Source organism: Balaenoptera acutorostrata, chromosome 18 (assembly GCF_949987535.1).
Source record: "Balaenoptera acutorostrata chromosome 18, mBalAcu1.1, whole genome shotgun sequence".
NCBI classification, from domain to species: Eukaryota; Metazoa; Chordata; class Mammalia; order Artiodactyla; family Balaenopteridae; genus Balaenoptera; species Balaenoptera acutorostrata.
This window is the reverse complement of record NC_080081.1, coordinates 80,381,814-80,409,060: the sequence shown is the minus strand read 5'-3', so window position 1 is coordinate 80,409,060 and position 27,247 is coordinate 80,381,814. Positions and strand designations below refer to the sequence as shown.

The 27,247-nt window shown below is 45.1% G+C and overlaps 1 protein-coding gene across 1 annotated transcript in view; it reads right to left on the bottom strand.

The window, feature by feature from the left end:
- Window positions 1–27,247, bottom strand: part of CRYL1 (crystallin lambda 1) — an 82,364-nt gene that overhangs the window by 21,844 nt on the left and 33,273 nt on the right. The window contains exon 4 of the mRNA XM_057532956.1: window positions 1,364–1,525. Within this exon, the coding sequence (XP_057388939.1) occupies window positions 1,364–1,525 (162 nt within the window). The remainder of the gene's footprint in view (window positions 1–1,363; window positions 1,526–27,247) is intronic.

Sequence of the window (27,247 nt, the reverse complement as noted above, 5' to 3'; positions counted from 1 at the left end):
GGCTTTTTATGGACACACACATGTCACGGAAGCAAAGACACGACATGCTTCATGGGACTTGGTATTTGGATGCTTCCATTAAGGTCTCTCTGGTGCTGTTTTCACCTGTATGGAGTGGTAACTAAATGCTTGGTTTTCTTCTCTGTGCTCTGGGTCTAAGTCTCCTTATTTTATAACCATTCTTTTACACTTTCCACTAAACTTCAGTGTGAGGACATCCAGAACCATTCAGTCGCGTAAACGGTGGTCCAGGCTGTCCCTCTGCGCAGCACGGAAGACCCAGCAGGCATCTATGGCTTCCCTTTGTCTTCATCTCCCCCTCTAACCTCCTCTTGCTCAGAAAGAGGAATTTCCCTGCTCCCCACTCGAGGACCCCTCACCTCCCTAGGCCCTGGCCACTCGTGCTGGGAATTCTGCCCCAAGTTCCGTGCAGGAGCTGCCCCGTACCTAAGCCAGTTCTCATTCTGCAGAGTAACTCTCACGATTCTCCATGACCCAAGTATTACCAAGCCTTCCACCTTTCTCCTGCTCTTGCAGTCAAGCTGGTCTCCTGGCGATTCTACGAGGCCCATGCTTTTTCTTGGCCCGGGTGGGCTTGAGCTAAGTTAGCGTCTCTGTCCTAGCAGGCTGTCCCAGTTCTCCAAGGTCACACTGACCTCCACTCGGTACTCAAACGTCCACCGAATGACCCCTGAATCCCCACTCTGATTCCCCTTTCCTGACATTAACACGTTAATCGCAAAAAGATTGAGTGCCCACGTGCCAACTTGGAGCTCATGGTCCGACACGCCTCGCAGCACACGCCTGGCGAGTACGTTGGCACAGTCAGTGCCAACGTCTGGTGGAAGGGACCACAAAAAGGAGGGTTTAAGTCAGAGCTGCTGCACCGGAATCTCGGGGGGGACCCGGACCCTGCACATCAGCACAAGTGACCCCACTCTGAGCTAAGTTCAAGAAACCACACGGTACAGGTGACCCACCTGCAGAATCCCATGTAGTCCAGACTTTTCGTTAATGTAGCATCTTTCCTTGGCACTGGGATGATTTGATTAGCAGTCTCTCCCCTCAGCTAGACGGTGAGTTACTTAAGGGCGGAAGTCTGTAGGTATTGCTCATTCTCTCCCACAGTGCATGAGGTACAAGATACAGTTCAAGGGATTTTGGGACAAAATTCTTTGTAAGACAGTGATATTGTACAACTCTCTAAATATACTAAAAACCACTGAAATGTACAAGTTGAATTGTGTGATATGTGAATTACATCTCAGTAAAGCAGTTACAGAGTACTAGCAGATTCGTCCAAACACGTTGCTCCCGGAAAGCCAGGTGAGACTCGCTGCATCTCCAGGCTCGACATACTCACAGGATGTACCACGAGGCACTGCTTCACGTGTACCAAGCCAGAGAACAGCCGGGAGGGCAGGAGGCAGGAGCTGGAGCTGCTCAGGACAACCTGGTCGCCAACGATTCCATCCAGCTGGGCAAAAAGCTGCTTCTTCAGCTCTAGGTTTTCTGGAACACATTCCTGAAAAGGACACCTTCCAGTTACTACTCAGGATCACCGCACTCAGACCCCAAGCAAAGCGTTTCATGTTTGAGTCATTCCAAAAAGAACCAATGAAAAAAACGACCAGCAAAATTTAAGAACGGGGGAAAAAAATGCTGCCGAAAAGTATGACAAATCTTGGTAACTCTGGACACCAGGTGATGCAGATATGGGAACTGTATTTTCTAGTTGTGTGTCGGACTGCAAATTCTCATAATAAAAAAGTCCTTCAACTGCGTTGGGGGTGGGTTCTACACACAGAATACACGACAGCACTGCAGGCAAAGCGCTGGGATATCAACAGCAGTTTGTCCTGAGCACCAGATCAACTTATCTTCAAGGAAAAATCTTACCTCCATGAAATGAACAAACATGTTACATCCATAACTCCCAAAAGGCTTCTTGAGAGTCCGCTCCTAACTGGAAATCTTTTGACAAAGACCTTTGTTTCTAAAAATCTAAAATTACTTTAATAGGGTGGTAACGGAGGAGGCTAGAGGAGCAAATTTGGATTAAATACCGCAGATAACAACTGCTCGGAAATTCTGACGACGTACAGAAGGGGGTGGGGGTGAGAAGACGTTCTCAGACACCCAAGCGCAGGCCCACGGGTGACGCAGGTCCCTGGGAACGTGATGCTCACGGCGGGTGCCGCCCTGCTGTGGAGGGAGGAGGGACAGAAGAGGATTCTTGCTGGACATTCCAGAACAAGCTTCCTGCCTGCCACCCCCCGGGGACATCCCACCAGGGTCACGCCTACCCAAGAGGGCCCCTGAGCTCCCAGTCCCTGGTGAATCGGGGGAATGGTTCTCAGTGGGGTCGGATAACAGAATCAACTGGTGCTTGCTAAAGATGCAAATTCTCAGGCCCCCATCCCAGACCCACTGATTCAGACCCCCCGCGCGCGGAATCGAGGCATCTGCATTTTTATCCAACTTTCTGATGACTTTTGTTCACTAAAGTTTGAGACCCACTATTCTGAGGTGTGATCCAAAGTGGGGGCCGACAGCACTGCCAGTGGTTTGCTACCAAATCCATCCTCAAGGGTCTCCCACTCTGAGGTCAGGCTTCCCAGCCGCTTCCCCTCCACATACTGGCTGAGCGTGCCCGGGTTAGTCTATCAGCACCATGGTGGTGGAAACGGCACAGACACCAGCAGATAACCAGAGGTGTGCAAAAGTCAAAGTGCAAGGCAGAAGTACTACCAGTAATTTTATCAGAATCACCCCTCAAAAATAAAATATTTTCAAGTTTAATAATATCTAATAGTTAATATCTAATATAGTGAAATTAGCTGTGTAAATATTATGACATGAATTCCATTTCTAAACCATCGACGAGATTTTAAACGTTTTCCTCTAAGGGTAAGAAGTCAATACTGTGTTTGCTGGTACTTTTAAAAATATAATCAGGGCTTCCCTGGTGGCGCAGTGGTTGAGAATCTGCCTGCCAATGCAGGGGACACGGGTTCGAGCCCTGGTCTGGGAAGATCCCACATGCCACGGAGCAATTGGGCCCGTGAGCCACAATTGCTGAGCCTGTGCGTCTGGAGCCTGTGCTCCGCAACGAGAGGCCGCGATAGTGAGGGACCCGCACACGGCGATGAAGAGTGGTCCCCGCTTGCCACAACTAGAGAAAGCCCTCGCACAGAAATGAAGACCCAACACAGCCATAAATAAATAAAATAAAATAAATAATAATAATAATAAAAAAATTTAAAAAAAAGATATAAAAAAAATATATATATAATCAAACCATGTGGAATTTTATTCAGAACAAAAGGTCACATAAGCACCACATCTCAAAGACAGGGGGAAAAAAACGGAGTCATTTAAGAACTGTGAAGCCCATTGTGTTAAATCCCCTTATCAGAGGGGAAAAGCTACAGTAGCTGGCTGGTTGTATTGAGTAATTCCTGGATCAGTTAAGTCTGCAAGTTGGGTTAAGTTTAAATGGAGCCTTGTAGTAAAGCCAGAGACTAAACGTGATGCAGATACAGTGTAAGCTAATAAAAGAATCCCGTGAATGGCCTTATTGTGAGCCTGTCCTGCAGATTCTCCCTTGAAATTCTATGCCTTTCTTCAGATCATTTGATTATCAAAGAGGCAAGAACACTTGAACCAGAGGAAACCCAAACCCGCTACAATTATGTAAGGGCTTTAACGGCGCATCTGCTTGAAGTTTGATTGCTGTTGTTGTTAATAGTGACCCAGTTGTGTCCCATGTACTGGCCCAGGGTTACGCCTCTGTCCCTGTCAAGCCTTGAGCTCATCTCCTTGCTGTTACTCATGGCTTGCCTGAGGAAGGGGGCCTGCAAACTGCTACTCAGGACCGTCATCGCTTGGGTGGATCACAAAGCTGAGAGCGGCCGCAGTCGCTGGGTTCCCACAGACGGCTGGGAGGGAAGCAGGGAAGGACAGCAAACAGCGAGAGACACACAACCTCGCTCTCTCCTGCCCTCAGCAGGGCGGCCAGGTGAGAATCCCCGGGCGGGCTCATGGTGTCTTTCCGGGGCCTGTCTAGGGAAAGCCACCAGATGGGAAGTGTCAGAGTGAAACTTCTCTCACTGCTGAAGGTAATTAGCTGGACTTGGCTTAATTGAACTCTGACAGCATTTTCAAAGCAACGGCTATTATTTGTTTGTGTTTCGTTTGTTTTGAGGTGGGAGAGAGATGCAGCCCATAATAAGTGATATTCTCACGCACAACCACAAGCTCAGGTTCTGACAAACAAAACTCTGGGGACAAGGAAAGCACTAAGGAACTTTCCAAGCGTCACGACTATTAATGGTGCCTCAAAGGGAGCTTACTCGTGACTTAAAGGATATTTAGAAGGGGGGTTCAGATACTTAAAAGGTGGGGTTACGTTTAAACACCCCTTTTCCCTTCCATTCTTGAAAGGAAGAAACTGAATGATGGTATTATAGGTCTAACTTTTCGTTCCCTCCCATTTACTTGAAATTTTAAAGTAAATAATTTATATACTTTAGTGTTTTATTATCAGTAAAAGTCACCAATGACAGCACTCGACCCAGTAGGACTGTTTTGGAAAAGGGGCACGGCCACGAGTCAGTGGATTGGATGATCCCCAGGCAAAGGAGGTGCTGGACGAGAGCTCACTGCTGAAGTTTTTACCCACTTGCTGTGCAACCGTGTGCATTTTCCAAAACAAATACTTTCATGGGGAAAATGAAATTTAGTTGATTTTTAAAAGTCAATTCAGGCATTTTAGATAAGCATCCTGTTGCTAGAAAATCTACATTTGCTAATGCAAAATATCTGGAAGCAGTCTTCAATGTTCTTTCCGGGAAGAAAGAAAAACTAAATTAGAAGACTTTGGTACTTAAGGTATTTTACATGCAAAGAAGTTCTATTAGCCAATTTTAGCAAGAAAGACATGGGAAGAAAGGAAATTTGAGCTAAAATCCTATTGTAATCATGGCAGAGGGAGTTCATTCTCAACTTGAAGATGGACATGATCTACATGTAAGTTCTGTCTCTTAGCACTAATTAAATCTCTTGCTTCAACCTGTTTAATCATCACCAATTTCTTTTCAGTATTTCCTGCAAGAGCACAATCTCTAAAATCCATCACATCAATAGACTGCTGTGACTAGTCTTCTCAAGAGGTGCATGTCACGATTACCAAAAAAAAAAAAAAAAAAGACAAACCTTCTTGCTCTAGCAGAAATAGCATGTGTTAAAAAAAAGAAAGGAAAAGTACAAGTTGTCAATATCACAGGCAATAAACAGCACAGTGCCCTAACCAGAGGCTCATATTTTTCCTTAAAAATCAAAATAAAGTTTTTTTTAAAGCCTATTATAAATCCTAAACAGAGTTCTACAATAGTCTAGAACAAATTATACCCAATCAAGAGAGACCTTTCCAAAGCAAAAACCAGTGTGGACCGTGCTGAGGAAAGTGCCTTCCTGGGGATTAGGTGTGAGGATGACCAGGATGGCTGTGGTCTGCTTTCAACAGGAGCCCTTTCTCGGGTAACCACAGGCGACGGGGACCAGGCAGAGGAGCACAGGCATCAACTGCTGTCCTAATGGGATGTCTATTTCCATCCTCATTCCAATGATTTTTTTGGTACCTTTTATGAAATCATTTATTTACAATTAAGTTAAAATGCTTGACATGAAAATATTATGATTTAAAATATTCCCCATAAGCCTGCAATTAGCATATAGTTTTACAGCATTCCTAAATAAAGTGAGTATATGCTCGTGGGGTCATACACGAATCACTGGGGTGTTACGATTGCCCGTCAGAAAGCCTCCAAGCCATGTGCTTCTTGCCAGATGCTGTAATAGAGCCATGACCTCTCACCTCTGGTCCTGAAATGTGAGTCTTCCCCATCCCAAACCATGAAGTGTCCGGGAAAGTAAGGTGGGGTTACTGCTTCCATCACCTGCAGCACCAGGCCACCCAAAACCGAGGCACTGGGCTTGCCTCCATCCCGCAGTCCTGATGTTTTACCTCCCAGTCAGAAAAGACAACAGGTGAGTTTACAAAGATAGTTAATATAAATGTATATATGCATTTGTTTATTGGTTTGTGTGTTTGTTTACTGAAAACTGACCTGTGGCCTACAATAGAATTTAGCTAAAAATAGGCCCTCTTCAGATTTCTCCAATTGGCAGCACAACAACTGTTAAAAAAAGGAAAATGTAATATAACCCTGAAAACAAAGGTGCAGAGGCAAATTCACGCTAAATTTTTTAAACCTTAAAAAAGAGAGGATGTATGCTAATAAAAGTTTCTCCCCTAAGCTGCTGGAAACTCCTGCTTCCGGTCATGTGATGCACTAGGAGACCTAAACGCCCTCCCTCCACAAACCAGATTACTCCATATAAAAGAAGTCATTCTTTTAAATGAATAGCGGACCTCTCAGGAATGTAAGGAAAACCAGAGCAGCCAGCACTAGAGTGATCTGTGACCCTCAGGGGAGGGAGAACGTTCAAATGACCTCAGGAAGAGCCGAACCAGAGGCCATAGGATTCAGGGAGCTGCAGTCAAGGCCCCCGTGATACAGCCGAGACCCTCAAAAGGCTATATTTTCAGTGAACTGGTCAACTAGTTTAAACCAAAACCAGCCCATCTGCTGAGGGAGAAGACAGGGAGCTTGTCTTGATCCGGGCTCCAGCTGGGAAGGTCACAGGGTGGAGGGAGAGGAAAACAAATACGTGAATTCATATTCATGAGCCTGAATTTCACCCAGGTTTGGGGTTCAAAATTATACTACACATGATGTGGACTGGACACTCACAAGCTGAGAAAGTTACATAAAAATCGCTCCCCGGATAGTGATAATACTACCAGGAGACACACACTCAAGAAAACCCTGGAGGCATACCTGCTGAAGAGCCCTCACCTTTCCTCGGATTCACAAATAAAGAGCACACTGAAGAAAACAAACCACCGAAAACTATAAACACGTGAGACCACCTGGACAGAACAAAGAACAGAACCTCGCATAACTGAAAAATAGGAGAGCCTAGTAAAATAAGTATGTTTAAGTTAATTAAAAGTATAAGAAAGGAATCAAAGCCAGAAAGACCAGGATGATTTGGAAAAGCACTAACTATAATATCTAGAAATTGGAATTAAAAATAAAGTTACTGAGTAAGTTCAGCGACAGGATAAACACAGCTGAAGAGAAAATTAATGAACAAGACAGAGGCAAGGAAAGGACCCAGAATGCCATACAGAAAGGCAAAAGTTGACAGGTCATCAAGGAGAATCAGACAAACCTACCATATACTGTGACATTTCAACACCCCTCTCTCAATTATTATGAAAAAGCATTCAAAAATTCAGGAAGCACATGGGAGAAATAAACACAAGTAACAAGCCTGATCTACTGGACATGGACAGCCTTGCATCCAACTGCAGAAAATACACATCCTTTCCAAACACACACAGAACATTTATCAACAGTGCCAATGTACTAAATTACAATGCAGGCTTCAGTAATCCAAAGGACTCATATTACATGAGTCATTTTCTCTAATTACAACCCCTTTAAGACAGAAATCACAAACAAAAAATTACCCAATAGACTTGGAAAACTGAAAATTAACTTCCAGATAGTTCATGGGTCAAAATGAAATCCTAATGGAAATTAAAATATACTTAGCATTGAGCAGCAATAAAATGCTGCACATCAAAGTGTGTGAGTTCAACTAAAACAGCTCTGAGAAATAAGTCAAATATCCAGTTTAGGAAATCAGAAATATAACAGAATAAATCTAAAGAAAATAGAAAGACTATAATAAAGATAAGAACAGAAATCAATACCCAAATTAGTCCCATAAAGACTGGTAAACGGGCTTCCCTGGTGGCGCAGTGGTTAAGAACCTGCCTGCTAATGCAGGGGACACGGGTTCGAGCCCTGGTCTGGGAAGATCCCGCATGCTGCGGAGCAACTGGGCCCGTGAGCCACAACTACTGAGCCTACGCGTCTGGAGCCTGTGCTCCGCAACAAGAGAGGCCGCGACAGTGAGAGGCCCACGCACCGCGATGAAGAGTGGCCCCCGCTTGCCACAACTAGAGAAAGCCCTCGCACAGAAACGAAGACCCAACACAGCCAAAAATAAATAAATAAATAAATAATAAAGAAATGTTCTAGGACTAAAAAAAAGGAAGGATATAATCTCAGAATATAAGGTATTCCTTAAAAAAAAAAAAAAGAATTAAAAAAAAAAAAAAAAGACTGGTAACATGGCAAACCTCTGGAGAAGCATCTCTGCCCAGTCACTGGGAACCCGGTCTCCTCCATGCTCAGCCCCAGGCCTCCATGCACCTAGGAAACCTTACGCAGGCCCACAGCTTCAATCACCCATCTATAAAGTCGACTCACATTTATTTCTCCTTCTCAGACCATCTTCACATGGATGCTTCACAGGCTCTTCAAATCCATCTAATCTGGTCCCCTTTTCTAGTGCCAGCTGATATATTAACTTGCCAGTATAGAAAGAAGAACCTTAAAAATCTATTAATCTAATGATCTACAGAAAAGCAACATCATAATTCCAGTCCCCTGCCTACAAAATCACTAGGTTTACCCTAGTAAGCCTCATTATTTTGTAAAGTGCTTCTAAAACATCAGATTTATGTGATAAAAAATATTTATAATCAGCAATGTAGTCTAACACTAAGCAACAAATTTTTACTAAATACGTGCTATATACTTAAAGATGTCGTAAAGCCATTTCCTCCAGTAACCATCTGACCACATTTGGGTGTACTGGGGTACAAATAAACATGGTGCAAACTCCAAGACTGGCTAGGAGAAGTTTTATATTCCTACGTTCAGAAAAGCTGCCTCACGTGTAGGAGAAAATAAAAGTATTAGGAGAACACTGCCCATCTTTTGAACTGTCACTTTAAAAATGGTTACATTTTTAAAAACATCAGTACTGGAAAACAGGATTCAAAGATGAAAGCTCCATGAGAGCAGGGATTTTTTTTTTTTTAATTTTTTTTTTTTTATAGCTACTTTATTTATTTATTTATTTATTTATTTATTTATCTTTGGCTGTGTTGGGTCTTCGGTTCGTGCAAGGGCTTTCTCCAGTTGCGGCAAGCGGGGGCCACTCTTCATCGCGGTGCGGGGACCGCTCTTCATCGCGGTGCGCGGGCCTTTCACCATCGCGGCCCCTCCCGTTGCGGGGCACAGGCTCCAGACGCGCAGGCTCAGCAGTTGTGGCTCACGGGCCCAGCTGCTCCGTGGCATGTGGGACCTTCCCAGACCAGGGCCCGAACCCGTGTCCCCTGCATTAGCAGGCAGACTCTCAACCACTGCGCCACCAGGGAAGCCCGGGATTTTTATTTTTTGTTTATTGCTATATCCCCAGCTCCAACAGCAGTATCTGACACAAAGAAGGCAGTCGGTAAACGTCTGTTGAATCAATTAATGGAGTAATGAATGACAAGTTCTGTAACGTGGTAATCCATTTAATACAACCTCAGTGGATGCGTGTTTACTGCCCTCTAGCCTCACATTACTTTAGAGGAAATGTCTAAAGTGAGCTGAAGAGCAAACACAGGACATTTCCTGCCTTCACGCAGCCCATGGGGCAGAACTAGCTGTTCCTGGAGCTGTGTGTTCAAAACAGACCCCCACCTTCCATGGACTAAAAGTCTGTTCTCTTACTAAGCATCTTCCTGACCTAAATTGGTGCTCTGCTGAAGTCCAGGCATTTGTCTGCGGTACCCTGAGGCTTGAGGGTGGCCTGACCTCTGCTTTTGGGACACATGCAGTGGATGGGCCCCATAAGCACGACCCCTACTACCTGCTGACGTTCCCCCCATTTATTCAGCTACTGGCCACGCTGCTAATCCCACAGATAGCTCTCCATTGTAAGCACGACCTCTGGCATTTTTTAATAGAAGAAAATTCTCTCGCCTGCATCTAGTGCAATGACTTCCACCTCATGTCCAGTATAAAGCAGGACACTGTGCTACATCCCACCGAAGCCTCTCTTGGTGTATGTGATTGTGTACTGGTCTAGAAATATTTCGGAATCTTGCAGAAGTAGATCCACTGAGGTGACCTTGGGAAGATGGAAGTCTGAAATTGACTGACAAGGCACGAAACATTAGCTTTAACATGTGAATTCAAACACAACTCTATTGAGGAACTAGTCTATGCAAGGAACTTTGCCAAGAAATAGAACAAGAAGATGCAGTCCTTGCTTTGCAAGAAGCACAAGTGCTGGTGGGGAACATAGATGCATGTAGCCATAAGAGAGCAGGCAACGTGCTGTAACAAAAAAGCAAGCAGAACGACACAAAGGCGCCACGCCAGCGGGCCACGCCTGCCCACTTACCTTGAGGACAAACAGACACTCACAGTGCCGTCTGGTTGAAGTCAGAATACTAATGTAGTATCACAAACTGCTCTTAAGTGGAATTACTGGGAGAAAAAACATGCACATAATAACAGAAGGAACATTAAAATGTTCCCATTTGGCCTCCAAAAGGTCTCATTTGCCACCACACCCCAGGGCCAGCACTCTGCACAGCAGGGGATGTACAACGACTGATCTGTGGAGACTGTCCCACTTTGGCCATGGTAGACTGGATTGTTTGGACAAGCCCTCCTGCTGAGAACAACGTTTAAAAAGCTGAAAATGTATTATTTTAAAAATCAGTTTGAAGTTATTGGGAAGCAACCAAAGCAGTGAGGAACTGCAGGGCCAAGATTCAGGTCAAAGGGAAACCAGAGCTACAAGCCTAATATTTGACTCCACCTTTATCCTCAAGGTACCTGCTTTTTGCAGAAGCACAGACAAAATGGCTGCAAAGATAAGCAGAGCTTTTTGCAGCTTTTTGCAGCAATGAGGGAAAATCAGCACTCAAGGCAGTAACTGCCAGGACTTGCAGCTCGGACCCTCAAGGGCTGTACCCTAGGGGTAACAGGGACCAGCCTTCACAAGCCTCAATTCATCACAATCCACGATTAAATTAGGGACATGTGACCCCAGCCTGGTTTTCTTCCAGGGAAGCTCCTCTGGAGGAAAAGAGCCTCAAGCAGAGCCTTAGCTTTTCGTAACAATGTCTCACACACAAACGAAACAAAATAGATAGAGGAGCCCGGACTAGAAACCAAGAGAGAACACAGACTTTAGAAACAGACCCACAGGACAGCCAGAGAGTCCTGTTATCAGACATGATAATAGCTATAAGTAATGTTTAAGGAACTAAAAGATATTAAATAATTTTACCATATAACTAGAAGCTATAAAAAGAATCAAATGGAAATTCAACTGAAAAATACAATTAAAAACTTTAAAAGATAGATTTAAAAGCAGCTGAGACTTAGCTAAAGAAATAATAACTTGGAAGTTACATCAGGATAAAATATCCAGACTGAAGTACTGAGAGACAAAGGAATGGAAAATACAGAAAAGAACACAAGAAAAGCAGGTAGAAATGTTGAAAAGTTCTAACATACAGGTAAGTATAGTCCCAGAAGAAGGGAGGTGGGGGAAAAAGAAATACAGAGACACAGAGAGGCAGAAGCAATATATAAATAGATAATGAATTTCCAAAATCGATTAAAAAATTATTGTAAAATGATTATGATAAAACGGACATCCAGGGCTTCCCAGGTGGCGCAGTGGTTGAGAATCTGCCTGCTAATGCAGGGGACACGGGTTCGAGCCCTGGCCTGGGAGGATCCCACATGCCGCGGAGCGGCTGGGCCCGTGAGCCACAACTGCTCAGCCTGCGCGTCTGGAGCCTGTGCTCCGCAACGAGAGAGGCCGCGACGGTGAGAGGCCCGCGCATCGCGATGAAGAGTGGCCCCCGCTTGCCACAACTGGAGAAAGCCCTCGCACAGAAACGAAGACCCAACACAGCCAAAATCAATCAATCAATCAATCAATCAAACATACGCATCTGATTCAAGATCGTCAATTAAAAAAAAAAAAAAAAAAAAAAAAAAAAAAAAAAAAAAAGGTCTAAAACGGACATCCAAAGAATGAGATACTATAATCATTAAAGCAAGCAAGCCTATTTTTCAGTATTTAATGAAATAGAAAAGTACACCAGACATGATGCTAGGTGAATAAAGAGTATAATATTCTTCCTTATAACTTTATAATACATATACATAAAAAATTGGAAGGAAATACAGAAAATAGTAATAGGAACTCCATCTCTGGGCAATAGGCACACTAATAATTTTCTTTATTCTTTTTCAAGTTTTCTAATTTTCTACAATTACTATGAATTACTTGTATACTCAGAAGAATATTGATTATTGAAAGCAGGGTATGATTTTGTATTACAGTAAGATTAAAATTATGTTGAAATATGTATTTGGAAAGATGTACATAAAATATTATTAAGATTATAATCTTAGAGTGATGGCATTAAAAGTGATTTTTTTCCTCTAATTTTCAAGTTTTTTATATTAGTTTTAAGGCAGGGCAATGTTTAAGGACGGTGTCAGGAAGTATAGAGAGTCTGAGATTTTTGCTCTATTTGCAGGCTAACAAGTTAACCTGCCACAGTTTCGCAGATGCTCATAGAAGACACCAAGACTCTTGGGTCAGAGACAAAAGACTGTTACTCACAGGATATCGGGCAACATGAGCTTCATATTCACATCACCCTCAAGTCCCACGGGGTGATGCAAAGGGACCCAAGTGGATTCTGGGTTTGTGTCACAGCTTAGGGACATAAATCCTTTATGACTGACTACAACAAGCAAGTTGACCAACCTATGCCCCAGGGGGAGACGGCAATGTGGCCCTTTGCTCTAGAGGGAGACACTCTCTCTGTCTTCCAAGGCTGTGAGTTATTCGAGCATCCGTGAAAAGCTAGTCCAGAACGAAAGGGCAGTCAGTGTCTCTGCTCACAGGATGTGCAGAAACACAAGACCCATGCGGAATCATCTCCCAGCAGCCAGGTCCCCATGTAACTGAGAAAAAGTGTTTTCTGGTCTCTTTTCCCATGTGCACTGAAAAGAAAAAAAGGTAACGAGTCTCACAATAAAGAGTGTTGGCCCAAGGATGACCTTAAGAATAAATTAAAATTCTATATCAGTCCTATACCTCTTGTCTAAGAAAGGAAAAGTTCCCTCCCCACTGAAGATCTTAAAGGGTTTCACAAGCACTAACCATCCCCAATGGTTTACTCATCTGGTAAAACAATTGGTGAGAACACATACCCCACCAACAGGTGTGTGTTTAGTCAGAGCCTCTGGATTAACAAAATCGCAATCCTTCCTGATTTAAAAAACAAAACGAAAACTTCTGAAGCCCTGAGTCACAGCCTTAAATTAAAAGGGGATGAGTTCTATTTTAAGAACCGAGGACTAATTTGCATAAACGAAGGAAGAGCGTTACAGAAGAAATTATGGAAGAAATAATGGAAGGTAACATAACACTTTTATTTTTATTATTCTTAATTGAATAATAAGAACATTAATATTGAAGATTAAGAAAATTAATATTAAATTGAATACTGATAATATTAAAAAGAAAAAAAGAACCAAGGACCGAGGAGAAGGTGTCCGCGGCTCTGTGACCCACTGGTCATCAGCTGATTCGCTGGCCTGGCTAGTTTTCCCTTTCTGCTCACTGAGGAGACCACCTCCTCATCAGACAAGACCCCCCTCTTCATGCAGCTGCAAGGATGTGAGGACAGTCAGAGCACCGAGAGGGAGGCCTTGCCCTCACCTTACCCACCCGTGCCACGCAAACATCTAACCTTGCACATCGTGTGTGGCTTTGGCAGTGTAGCACAGCTCTGTGTGTCTCACCGCCACATTAACTTAAGCAATGTCTTGGCTAAAGACCTCTAAAGCCAGCTCAAAGACAGGCTCAGCTGGTCTGGTTAATAATGCCCACACATCTGCCCATTGCTTAATCCAACAACAGTGTCAGGAAAATTCCTTGGTACTCCTGTGATATTAAAATATTAAATATTTTAAAAATATTAAAATATTGCTTGCTAAGTACTAAAAAGAAAAGTTCTTCTCTTGTGGCAAAACCATTTTATAATTTAGTGTTTAAATTTTTAGCAATCATTTCTTTTAAGTCTATATATATGCCAAAAAGATTAACCTGTGGCTGAATTTTTTCTGTTCATGTTACAACAGCTTCTGGTGCTGAGAGCAGATTGACGATATTACTCCCAATGCAGAAAGGCACCCCGGCAAGGACACGATGAGGCCCACTAATTTTCCAATACTTAGGACCAGTCTCAGACATAAAGGTCTCAAAGGCCAAATGTCAACAAGAAAAATCTAAGGGAATAATCGGGAACAATTGCGGTTCAACATCTGACTCATTCAATATGTGATACAAATACATCTTAATTCACTGAAATGACTGGAGACAAAAGCACAAAAAACCTACCATTACTGAAAACCCACTGTAGGTGAGGGAAGGGAATTGAAATAAAAACCCTTATCCCTGGGGGAGGAAAAGGAATGCATGCTAGGTCCCCCCTTATCTCTCCCCTCCACCCCACCTCCCATCCCCAAGCCCCAGGGACGCAGTGCCTGCCTGAGACTAAGGCTTAATCAGAGCCCCAAGGAAAGACCCTTCCCCAGGCTAGCAAGTATTAAGTAACGGGTAACAGAAGAATACTTCTGGGAAGGGACAGGGTTAGAACATGGAAAGAGATCCTCTCTGAGGGCGGTGCAAAGGGAAGACTGAACAATACTGAGGGAAAAAGCCCTCTGGCTGGCCAGTCCTCATCTTAAACACAAGGTATTGCTAAAGGAATTTGAAACCTGTATGCGCCAAGGGTGACTATAGCAAATTACAAACCTTAAAGCTTGCCCAACTCCTAACTAGATTAACTCAAATCCTCACAATAAAAGCCTCACAGGAGGAAAGGCATGCCAAATCCCAGGCATAAATCTGCTGTCCTACTCAGGATATCTGGCTTTCAAAAACAAAAAATTGTGAGGCAGACAAAAAAGTGCACACCCAGGAGACAAAGTGATCATTAGAACCAGACTCAGATATGATTCAGATGGTGGTATAATCTGATGTTGAATTTTAAATGATTAATAAATACACTAAAGGCTCTAAATGAAAATTGTGGACAATATCATATGGGTAATTTTAGCAGAGAAATAGAAACTAGAAGAGAATATCAAAGAGAATGCTAAAAATGAAAAACAAAGGAACAAAGATGAAGATTGCCTGTGACTGACTTATCAGTAGACTCAACACAGTTGGGAAAGAATCAGTGAACTTAAAGATCAGTCAAAGGAAATCATCCAAAGTGAAAAACAAAGAGCAAAAAGACAGAGAAGAGCATATAAAAAACATCCAAGACCTGTAGGAAAAACATCAAATGATCTAACATATGTGTAACTGAAATCCCAAAATTTCTACAGACAGGGAATGGGGCAGAAGAAAACATTCAAAGAAATAATAAGAACATTCCAGAACTAATGAAAGTCCCAAATCACATAGGCAAGAAGCTCAGAGAACACAATGCTGGATAAATACCCCTCTTTACCCCCAAATCCACACACATCTAGGTATATTATATTCAAATTGCTGAATATGGAAGACAAATACTGAAGGCAGTCAGAGAAAAAGTCACATAATATATACAAAAACAAAATTAAGAGTTGCAAGACTTTTTGTGAGAGATCATAGAAGATGGAAAGTCATGGGGTGACATTTTTACGTGCTGAAAGAAAAAAACCCATTAACTCAGAATGCTATAGCCAGTAAAAATATTTCAGAAATATTTTCAGAAATGAAGAAACAAAAACTTTTCTGAGAAGAACAACAACTTAGGGAATTCATTCCCAGCCAACCTGTGAATCTATGAATAGGAAAAAATTTTAAAGGAAAGTCTGCAGGCAGAAGGAAAAAAGTAACCAGACAGAAAACTGGATTTATACAAAGAAATGAAGAACACTGGAAATGGATAAACAAAGGTAAAATAAATGTTTTGTTTTCAATTGCTCTAAAATATAAGTGAACATCCAAAGCAAAAATAGTAGCAGTGCATTGTAATGGATTACATTAATTTATTTGCAAGTACTGAACCAGCCTTGCATACCTGGGATAAATCCCACTTGGTCATGATATATAATTCTCTTTGCATTTTTTTAGATTTGATTTGCTAACATTCTGTTAAGGATTTTTTTTTTAATTTTTGAATTTTATTTTATTTATTTTTTTATATACAGCAGGTTCTTATTAGTTCTGTTAAGGATTTTTATGTCTACGTTAAGGAGAGATAAGTCTTTCCTAGACCTCCTCCTCCTACCTAAAATGTGTTTTTGTAATAAAGACTGGATATAAAACTCTAACACAGAGACTTCCCTGGCAGTCCAGTGGTTAAGACTCCCCGCTCCCAATGCAGGGGGTCCGGGTTCGATCTCTGGTCAGGGAACTAGATGCCACATGCATCCCACAGCTAAGACTCCATATACCGCATGCCATAACTAAGACCCGGCACAGCCAAATAAATAAATAAATACTAAAAAAAAAAAAAGTCTAACACTCCTTAAGTCACTGTCGAAACAACTGTGTTACGTACATATCCACCAGCCCCAGAGAAACGCCTCTGAAGGAAGTAAAACAAAAGTGGTCAAGAAGAAAATACTCATGAAGGTTCTCCAAGGGAACTGTTAATGTCAATCAGAATTAATATTTAGACCAGATTGTAACCAGAGGTCACACATAATCACAATGTGATTAAGAAAATCTGAGCCAAGATTTAAAAATCAGAAATAAAAATTCCAACTTCTCACTTGCTTGGTTAATGTGAAAAATCAGAAGGTCCAGGCCACTCTAGGTGTCCTTCCTGGGGCTGAGTGCCACCTGTTCCTGTTGGAAGGACGTCAGTTCCCCTGCCCACCTAAGCTGGTCTCTCTAACTCTGTGAGGACAGCTGACGTGGAAGCGAGTTCACATGAAATGCGACATGCATCCAATTCTTGGATCATGATGGAAAATACATCGCTAGGGCCTGTGGCGCTAACTGAGCCAGAGACCTTACCTTCGCTTCTAGCTCAGAAAACCAATCTGATACAAGAAGATAAATCGTGACCTAGCGCTCACTACACGTGTAGCCTTGGTCAGTTTGGTTCCCTGGTCTGTAAATGGGGATTCACCCCTCCACACACACACAAGGACTGCAGAATGAGCCCTCTTTGCCGGGCTTGCTCCGTGCTGGGCGCTGCTCAGGTGCTGACACAAGAGGCGCTGTTTTAATTCACAGACGCTCACGCAGGTCTCATGACAACGGAGCAGCTGTACGTTCCGCCGTCACCTCACTTTGCAGAGGACGAAGCAGAGGCACAGAGAAGCTGGGTAAGGCAGTCCCCCTCGGAAGCCGGACTCTTCAACTGCCTGGACACACCGAGAGTCAACAATTCTAAAGGTCTTTTCAAAAAGTTACAGAATATTTTGATTCACTCATTTGCAAATTAACTAGAGGAAGAAACTCAAAGCACCAAAGAGGTCAAGGGTTAGATAATGCTGTGTCATCTTCTAATTTGCATTTTTTTCCCTTAATGGTTCTCACATTGGAAGATGTCTTACAATCAACAGTATCGTCAATATAGTGTCACACAGCACATTCACAGATAATTCACTCAAATATATTCCCCAAGGTTTGGAAACAAACGTGCCAGCAGAAGCACAGTGCAAGGCAGAGGCTTGGTCAAATGTACAAAGGCAAGTAAAACAAGTGGTTATTTCCCTTTAAACAGTAACCAAAAGGGCAGGCCCTGCCCAGGGGAACAGCAGGGACCACGACTAACTGATCCAGTTCAGGGCCAGGGAGACTTATGCTCCAGACCAGCCGCCCAATGGAAAAACAACACGAGTTACGTACGCAATTCTCGGTTTTCTAGTAGCCACGTTAAGAAAGCAAAAAGAAACTGGTGAACTTAGTTTTACCAACATATTTTACTTAACTGAATATACCCAAATATTGTCATTTCAACATATAATTGGCACTAAAAATTATTGAGATATTTTACATTCTTTTCTTTTTTCCTTAGTAGGTCTTTGAAATCCAGTGGGAATTTTACACCTGTGTCAGTTTGACGAGCATTGTTTCAAGTGCTCCAGCCACGCGGGGCCTGCAGTGGCCACACAGGCCAGGCGGCTCTGGGCCCAGGGACACCTGCTAACAAAGTAGCGACCAGCATCCATTCTGCGAAGTTACAACCAAAAATCACAGTGCAAATCTCTCAAGAGCCACTTTAAAAAATGTGTTCAGGGCTTCCCTGGTGGCGCAGTGGTTGAGAGTCCACCTGCCAATGCAGGGGACATGGGTTCGAGCCCTGATCCGGGAGGATCCCACATGCCGCGGAGCAACTGGGCCCGTGAGCCACAATTACTGAGCCTGCGCGTCTGGAGCCTGTGCTCCGCAACAAGAGAGGCCGCGATAATGAGAGGCCCGTGCACCGCGATGAGGAGTGGCCCCCGCTTGCCGCAGCTAGAGAAAGCCCTCGCACAGAAACGAAGACCCAACACAGCCAAAAAATAAATAAATAAATAAATTAAAAAAAAAAAAAAAATGTGTTCAGGGACTTGGTGGCGCAGTGGTTAAGAATCCGTCTGCCAGGGCTTCCCTGGTGGCGCAGTGGTTGAGAATCTGCCTGCCAATGCAGGGGACACGGGTTCGAGCCCTGGTCTGGGAGGATCCCACATGCCGCGGAGCAACTAGGCCCGAGAGCCACAATTACTGAGCCTGCGCGTCTGGAGGCTGTGCCCTGCAACGGGAGGGGCCGCGATAGTGAAAGGCCCACGCACCGCGATGAAGAGTGGCCCCCACTTGCCACAACTGGAGAAAGCCCTCGCACAGAAACGAAGACCCAACACAGCCAAAATAAATAAATAAATTAATTAATTAATTAATTAATTTTTTAAAAAAAGAATCCGCCTGCCAATGCAGGGGACATGGGTTCGAGCCCTGGTCTGGGAAGATCCCTCATGCCGCAGAGCAACTAAGCCCGTGTGCCACAACTACTGAGCCTGCGCTCTAGAGCCCACGAGCCACAACTACTGAGCCCACGTGCCACAACTACTGAAGCCCATGTGCCACAACTACTGAAGCCCGCGCACTGCAACAAAGAGTAGCCCCCGCTCGCCGCAACTAGAGAAGCCCACGCACAGCAACAAAGACCCAACGTAGCCAAAAATAAATAAATAAATAAAAATTTTTAAAAATAAAAAGATTTAGAATGTTTATTCCACATTCAATTTGCTTAGTTTTAGATAGCTTATGTAGAGCAGCAGACTGATTTATCCAGCAGTTGTTTATGAACATTTTAAGGCGGGACAATATCCGCAGCTTAAGGGGTATCAGATTTTTCAGTCCCACCTCTTCACTAAACGTATCCAGAAGGGACCTAAAGGCCAGATAAGCACAGTTTCACAGCAGGAAATAGTTTGGAACTAAACAAAAAACTAACCTGGGCATCACAGAAACCTGGACCCACTCCGCGGACCTGCTGTGTGGTCCTGGGTGGGTCACCTGACCTCCATGGACCTCTGAATGTTGGAGAAGTGAACACAGAGTTATTTAAGCAACAAACCAAAACACAGGGATGTCGAAGGCTTCCCAGGTCTGGACTTAGATTAAAAGCTCCCAGGATGCCCAGGGAGTAACCTGGAGGTTTGGCTTCATCGCTCCCTCGTGAAAAGAAGTCACAAGCCAACAGCTGAAAGCATCACCACTGGATTTTAGCAAAGACCCCGATTCCTCCCTGGAGCAAGAGGGGGAGAAAACAGAGGCAGTGACCACACTGCGGCTTTGTCATTCCAAGGCGGGGGCCACACTGGTCCCTACTCTGCAGTTTATTTGAAGACCCTCTGCTCAGTGAAGGCCTGACAGGGACCTGTGGAGCATCTACGGAACACTGACCACAGGGACGCGGACGTGACTTCCTACAGGCAGCCCTCTAGATGCCCCAACCTGCAAACAGGGGACGAGAATTCTTACACAAGACTTAAAAGGCACAAGATATAAAGGATAAGAGACTGGTAAATTTGACTGCATTGACATTTTTTAAAAAGTATGTTCATAAAAAGACAGCATAATCCAAGCAAAGAGAGCCTGGAAACCGTGATTAAATATTAAAATAAAGGATTTTGCACCTAAAGTTTTTAAATAATTGCTACAAATCAGTAAAGAAGAGTTAAAGTATTTTGTTTAAATGGGCAAAGAGTACAACAGGTACTTCACCAGAAAACCGAGGAAGAGGGGAAGGGGAACAGCTGAAATATCCAACCTCTCGAGTGATCAGGGAAATGGAGCTCAGGACCCTGCACACGTAGAGACTGGCAAGTACTTCTGATGAGAAAATAAGGTGGTGTGCTTAAAAGACCGTGTGTGTGTGTGTGTGTGTGTGTGTGTGTGTGTGCGCGCACGTGTGTATCCGATGGTACACCTGCCATACAGGACAGAAGGTCAATGCTTAATCGCACACCCTAGCCACTCACCTGAATGTAAGAAAAACGTGCCTCCTTTACGATCGGGCTGGATGGCTGGGCGGCCCCCGGCGCGGAGGAGGGGCTGACTGTACTGGAACACTCCCCGGTCCCCAGTGCCCAGGTGCGGGCGGCGTGGGTCTTGGTCGCTGGGGAAAGGAGGGTCCAGGAGAGGCGGGTCGGGCAGGGGAGGGGAGGGAGGGGGACGGGCAGGAGCGTCTGGCAGCTGGAACCTGTCTCTGGACTCACTGTGCCTCTTCGTGCCATCAGGATGGTCAGGATGTCAGGATCTGGGGGTGAGACCTGGGCCTGCAGGGACAGGGGGCGGGAGGGAGCGAACACAGGGGCCCCCCCAGCTCAGACTGGGAGCACGTGAGCTAAGCCACGCGGTGGGAAATCCTTAGTCTCCAATCTAGTTCCTGTTTTCCCGAGACGCGGATATAAGAAATACTTCACTTTCCTCTCCATTCTAAGGAAAACAGTGCAAAACCATGAAATCAGCCCTGGGGCCTAGGATTAAGGAAGCACCGGGGGATCTCCCTGGTGGTCCAGCGGGTGAGACTCCGCACTCCCAGTGCAGGGGGCCCGGGTTTGATCCCTGGCAGGGGAACTAGATCCCATGTGCATGCCGCAACTAAGAGCTCACATGCCACAACTAAAGATCCCATGTGCTGCAACGAAGATCTCGCAAGCCGCAACTAAGACTCGGCGCTGCCAAAATTAAAAAAAAAAATTTTTTTAATAAAAAGTAAATTAAAAAAAAATTTTTTTAATAAAAAATAAATAAAAAGGAAGCACAGGGTGCAATGGGAACAGTCTCACAGTTGATGGATGATCAGATTCTAAAGAGCCACTAGAAAACTACGCTGTACGTGAAAATGTCCTGACTTTTAAACATCAGCGAGCCATTCAAAACATTTTGTTTTTAAACTGTATGTGGCCAGATTCAGCCGTTGGTACCCGCCCGGGGCCTCTGTGCTGACAGCTCTTGTGCCCTCATGGGATGGGGGCCACACGGCCAGGGGACCAAGCCCAATGCCCAGCACCCGCACCGGCGACCTGACAGTAACACGGTCTCTGTCCCAGAAGCAGGAACGGAATGTAGAACGAGACCCTCGGTTCAGGTGGGGGTGGGGAAACACAATATAAAGTTTCACAAAATTCTGTAAGGATCAAAAGAAAGTGAAAAACAGAAACAGGTAATTTGTGAGGGTGGCAGGACTCAAGATAACTCATTTTTAAAACAGTGACTCTCACCTATTCTAACATTTCAGGAATAACGTCTCAGGAAAGTACCCAAAACATATCTGGTTAATTGGACCTAAGTCACAGGGTAATTCAGTTGTACTCTCAACGCTCTTCATAAAAGACATCAGTTTCCATCTCTTAATCTCTGAAGAAGGGGATTCCCTATTTAGAGGTGAGGGAGACAGCAGACAGTTAATAATATCGGGGTACAGGGGCTTCCCTGGTGGCGCAGTGGTTAAGAATCCGCCTGCCACTGCAGGGGACACGGGTTCGAGCCCTGGTCCGGGAAGATCCCACATGCCGCAGAGCAACTAAGCCCGTGCGCCACAGCTACTGAGCCTGCGCTCTAGAGCCCACGAGCCACAACTGCTGAACCCACGTGCCACAACTCCTGAAGCCCACGTGCCACAACTACTGAGCCCACGTGCTGCAACTACTGAAGCCCGCGTGCCTAGAGTCCACGCTCCGCAACAAGAGAAGCCACTGCAATGAGAAGCCCGTGCACCACAACGAAGAGTAGCCCCCGCTCGCCACAACTAGAGAAAGCCCACAGGCAGCAACGAAGACCCAATGCAGCCAAAAATAAATAAATTAAATAAATAAATTTATTTAAAAAATATATATATATCAGGGTACAAACGGAAAAGCGTGGTGGGTATGTGGCCCTGAATTCTACAAAGAGCAGCAGTTGGACCTCAGCCACAGCTGCTGAGAATCGCTCCATTTAAGGGCAGAAAAGAGTCAGGGTTGTAAGGCAGTGACAACGTGTGTTTCATACTTTCCTGCACTTTTTCCATAACAACTGGCTTTATGCATAATTATTGCATGGAATTCCACCCATATAAACGACTGTCACTAGTAACACTTTCCCACAGCCAAACCGAGTATTCCGAGGGTCAGTTTAGGAAAGAACAAGAGGACAGGAGGACGACTTGGAAAAAACACAGCCTCCAGCCCCTCAGGTGCGGAGGGGCCCCGGCTGCTGAGACCAGCTGTGCCCACAGGGGACACGGGAAACTCCCCCGCCCCCCAACCCCACCCCCCCAGCCAAAACCCCAGCCCAGAAGGACCTTCTGGAGGAACACTCTCCTGCCTCTCACCTCGCCCCCCAGCCTGCTGCCCAAGCTTCCCCAGCCTCAGGGAGACGGGCAGCTCGGCAACGTCTCGCTTTTGGGATTTTCCTGTTCCAACCCCAAAGGCTCGGGAGAGGCCACCAAGGCTCAGGGTCAAGTCGACTCAGAACCCCTGCTCTGCCCCGTCTCCCCAGCTCCTCAGCCACGGGTCCGGCCCCAGAGCCGCACTGGCACATGGGGGCCGCTCAGTACGGGGGCCTCCCCAGGAGGGGGCAAGCCCTCACACCATCAGCAGCTCACGTGATGAGAAGCAGTGGCTCAACTGAAGCAACGCAAGAAAGTGTCGAAGGCCCCGACACTCCCCGTAACACACGGATTAACAGCAGGAAGGGACGCCGTAAAGGGTTCCAAGCGTGAAAGCACCTCCTCCAGGAAGGCCTCCGCCTCGGCCTGGCTGAGTCACCGCCCCTCGCACGCTCCCCACCCGATCGCAACACACACCGTGGGCCAGGGGAAGCTCGGCCAGGGCGACAGGAGCTCGGTCCCTCGCACGAATGTGCGGCTAGTGCGTGCTGGTGACCAGGCTTCCGAGTGACAGGCAGGCCGCTCTGCCCTGGGCGGCCGGGTCTGACACAGCACAACCCAGCTCCTAAGAGGTGACCGTCACCAACTTGAAAGAAACCTTCTGATTGTTTCCCCAGTTGTTCAAACAGATATGCTGGGCAACAAGCCTTTGAATATTGACTTTCAGATGAAAATAAACACCGCGGTGGCTCAGAGTAAGCAGATCCGAGCCCAGGATGCCTGTGGCAGCAGCAGCAGGGGCCCGAGAGCTGGGGGGAAAACAAACGCCAGCCCGGGGCCCCCAAGGCTCCCGCAGCGGGGTGCTGGGCCCCCAGACCTTCACCAGCACGGAGTTATGCCCCAGGTGTTCCTGGGTGTTTTGTAATATTAAATTCCCAGATTCCCTCATATGCCTTACAATATACCTCTGAGAAAGGCAGGCCCCCATGATGTGCTGTATGGTACCTAAGGTTCTTGGTCCACAATGACCACCCACCACCAATAGCAAAAAGGGTTTTAAAACACTTTGGGGAAAATAACTAGAGGCTAATGTTACAACTGCAAAAGTATTTAACTATTTCCCAAGCATTAAATATGCATGCCATGGCTACTTTCAAATGGACTTGCCATGTTTTTAACTGAGCAATAAGATTGAAAATTATTTCCTTAGCTGGTATCTATATACTCCACCTAACAGATTTCATAAAATAAAAATGTTTATATTAGACACTTGCTTATTTTGACTCTGAGTATTAATTCAGCAACCTACAACTTCTAAGGCATAAGGGATAATTAAGTTTCTGTCTATATAAAGAGAGGTTTAGATACATATGGATATCTAGATTTCTATCTAGATTTCTATTATATACAGTCAACGTTATGTCAACTCTCCAGTTTTTGTTATAATGTCGTCACCCCATCTTTCCAAAAGAGTCCTGCAGTGCTCTTTTAAACAGAGATCTGAGCTTCTATTTTTTTAAGTTTAGGGGGAAGTAGGATCACTCATTTAGTTTCACAGTAATTTTGGAACCAAATTAAAAATGTCAATGTTGGGACAATGACATGTTCGTTGTTACAAATTTGGGTAATGAAACACCTGTTTTCTTTCATCAATTTAATAAGCATCTTAAAGATCAATGTACCCAATACTGGTGAGCCTGAAATCCACTGTCTTAATGAGCTGCTCTTATAAGCTGCTCCTAATGGCCGGGAATTCACAAGGCCAGCAACAAGCCACCAAGGGCCAGAAAGGGGCCTACACCTCGTGGTCCCATTTTTTAATGAACCTGCCCTTAGAAATGTAACTCAAAATACAGAAGAATGATACACAGCGATAATCAACCAAGTTTCATTTGTAAAAGCAAGATACTGGAAGCAGCAGTAAGATCGCCATTTTCTAAACGACATTTGATTTCGATTGACCGAATCCCACCTACGCAGGGGCCTCGCAGAGAAAGCGCACAAGACGGGCGTGTACAGACGAGCTCACTTCGGGCCATGGCACGGGATGCCCCGATGTCCAGATCCGGCTCTTCGGTTGTGCAACTCTTACAGTGACATCGTCAAGACGGCGGGATAGGAAGCCCCAGAGACAAAATCGTAGCAACAACCTCGGCCCAGAAAGCCTCTGTGAGAACTCCAGAAGCCAGTTAGGAAGTCGCAGGACCAGGCGGGCGCAAAGCCAAGAACAAGTGCGTGGAAGTGGGTGTCATCTACGAGACCCCTCCCCTAAGGCGTCACGCTCAGGACCAGAAGGAAAAGCCCAACCCACAGCTTCTCCTCGTGAGGATGCCGCACACCCACATGCCTGCTTTCGTGGGCCGCGAGGGGCTGGTTTCAGTCTACCTGACTCTCAGCGCTGCCGGGGATGGTACACCTTGGACGCCTGGGGGCCACTGAGAACAAAGGGGACTCAGGAACAGCTCGTTGAGGCGCCAGAGACCCTGCAGTGCCGCACATGGACACCAGGAGGAGCAAGAGAGGACGAGGCAAACTGCTAACAGGGGAATTACAGATACATCCCTAGAAAAGGGCAGAAAGGCCCCCAGAGCCTCTAGCCAGGCTGACCGGTGAAAGTCTTTCCCTATCCGAAGCCAGTCCTCAATATTGGGGAAAGAAAACGTCTCCAACATATTGGAGCAGGGTCAGCAGGCTATGACCCAGGCCAACTCAGTCCATGGCCCACAGCCAAGAATGGCTTTTACATTTTTGAAGGACTGTAAAATATGCCAGAGGCTGTACTCAGCCTCAAGGTCTAAAACATTTACTAGCTGGCCTTTTATTTTTTAAAAATTTGCTGACCCGTATATTAAACTTTATTAGCACACAAACTTTCAGGGCCAACAAAATACTATGTACAGTGCCTTACTTTGTATTCTTAATCTTCAAACTGTAAAGATTATTTCAATGCGTTAAATTGTTTTATTTCTAAACATTAATGTTCAACTGTGAAAACACATTATTTAGCTAATAATTGAACAGTGTACAAATGAATGATTTCCTAACCTATAGAAAATACACGACTAGGTAGATCAGTATATAAGGACATGGAAAAAAAAATCATAATATATTATTAAGTACAAAAATCAAGTCATAAAACATTATATCATAATAGGATTCCTATTATGAAAATGTTAAGTCTGTAATATATGATTACAAGAGTTGTAGAACTCTGGATAAATAAACTCCAAACTCTTCACAATACACACCCCCAGGGGTTGGGAGGTGAAGGAAAAAGGGATTTCACTTTCTACTTCATATGTATCTTTTTTAAAAATAAATTTATTTATTTATTTATTTTTGGCTGCGTTGTGGTGCACGGGCTTCTCATTGCGGTGGCTTCTCTTATTGAGGAGCACGGGCTCTAGCCGTGTGGGCTTCAGTAGTTGTGGCTCGTGGGCTCTAGAGTGCAGGCTCAGTAGCTGTGGCGCACAGGCTTAGTTGCTCCGCAGCATGTGGGATCTTCCTGGACCAGGGCTCGAACCCGTGTCCCCTGCATTGGCAGATGGATTCTTAACCACTGCGCCGCCAGGGAAGTCCCCCTCATATACAATTTTATGCTTCTTTTTTTTTTCTCAACAAGTGTGAACCACTTCTGAAATTTTTAGGACAAAAAAAATTTTTGAAGAAATGTTATTCCTATTTTAAATATAAACATTATGTTCCAGTTTATAAAAATAAGGATAATAAAGACCCTATGGGGACGTGAAAGCAGTGGAGAACTTCACTCCCACCCTAAAAACAAGGAAAAGCCAGATAAATTACAAAATCATAACTTTTCTTGGACCTAGCTGAGATCACAGAACAACCCAATAGCCTGAAATCCAAGGAAAGACCGGCCTCTCCAAGGAGAGACTGGAGGCTTGGTCCCCTGGGGCAGAGCTCAGAGGAAGACTCTGCAGGCACCACTAAAGCAGATGAGAAGTCAACCCAAAGCCCAACAAACTGCTGAGTGTGAGCTGGCGGGAGGGCCTAGGCCACCAGGAGGTACAGACAGAGCACAGCTCACACCCACTCCTCTCACGGGGCAGGCCTGCAGGGGAGGCGGCCCCAGCTGCGGGCAGGCACCAAGCCCAGCAGCCCGATTCCCAGACACCAGTCAAGCCACTGTGTGACGGGGAGCAAACTCTAAAGGCCCCCTGCCATGGGGGGTGGGGGGCGGCAGAAGGGAAACCCTCACCAGGTCACAAAGAATCCCATGCCATCAGAACAGCGGTCCTCATCCAGGTTATGTGACAACGTCACGAGACATTTCTGGCTGTCAGAACTGCAGGAGGGGACTTCCCTGGCGGTCCAGCGGCTAAGACTCCGCGCTCCCAATGCAGGGAGCCTGGGTTCGATCCCTGGTCAGGGAACTAGATCCCACATGCCACC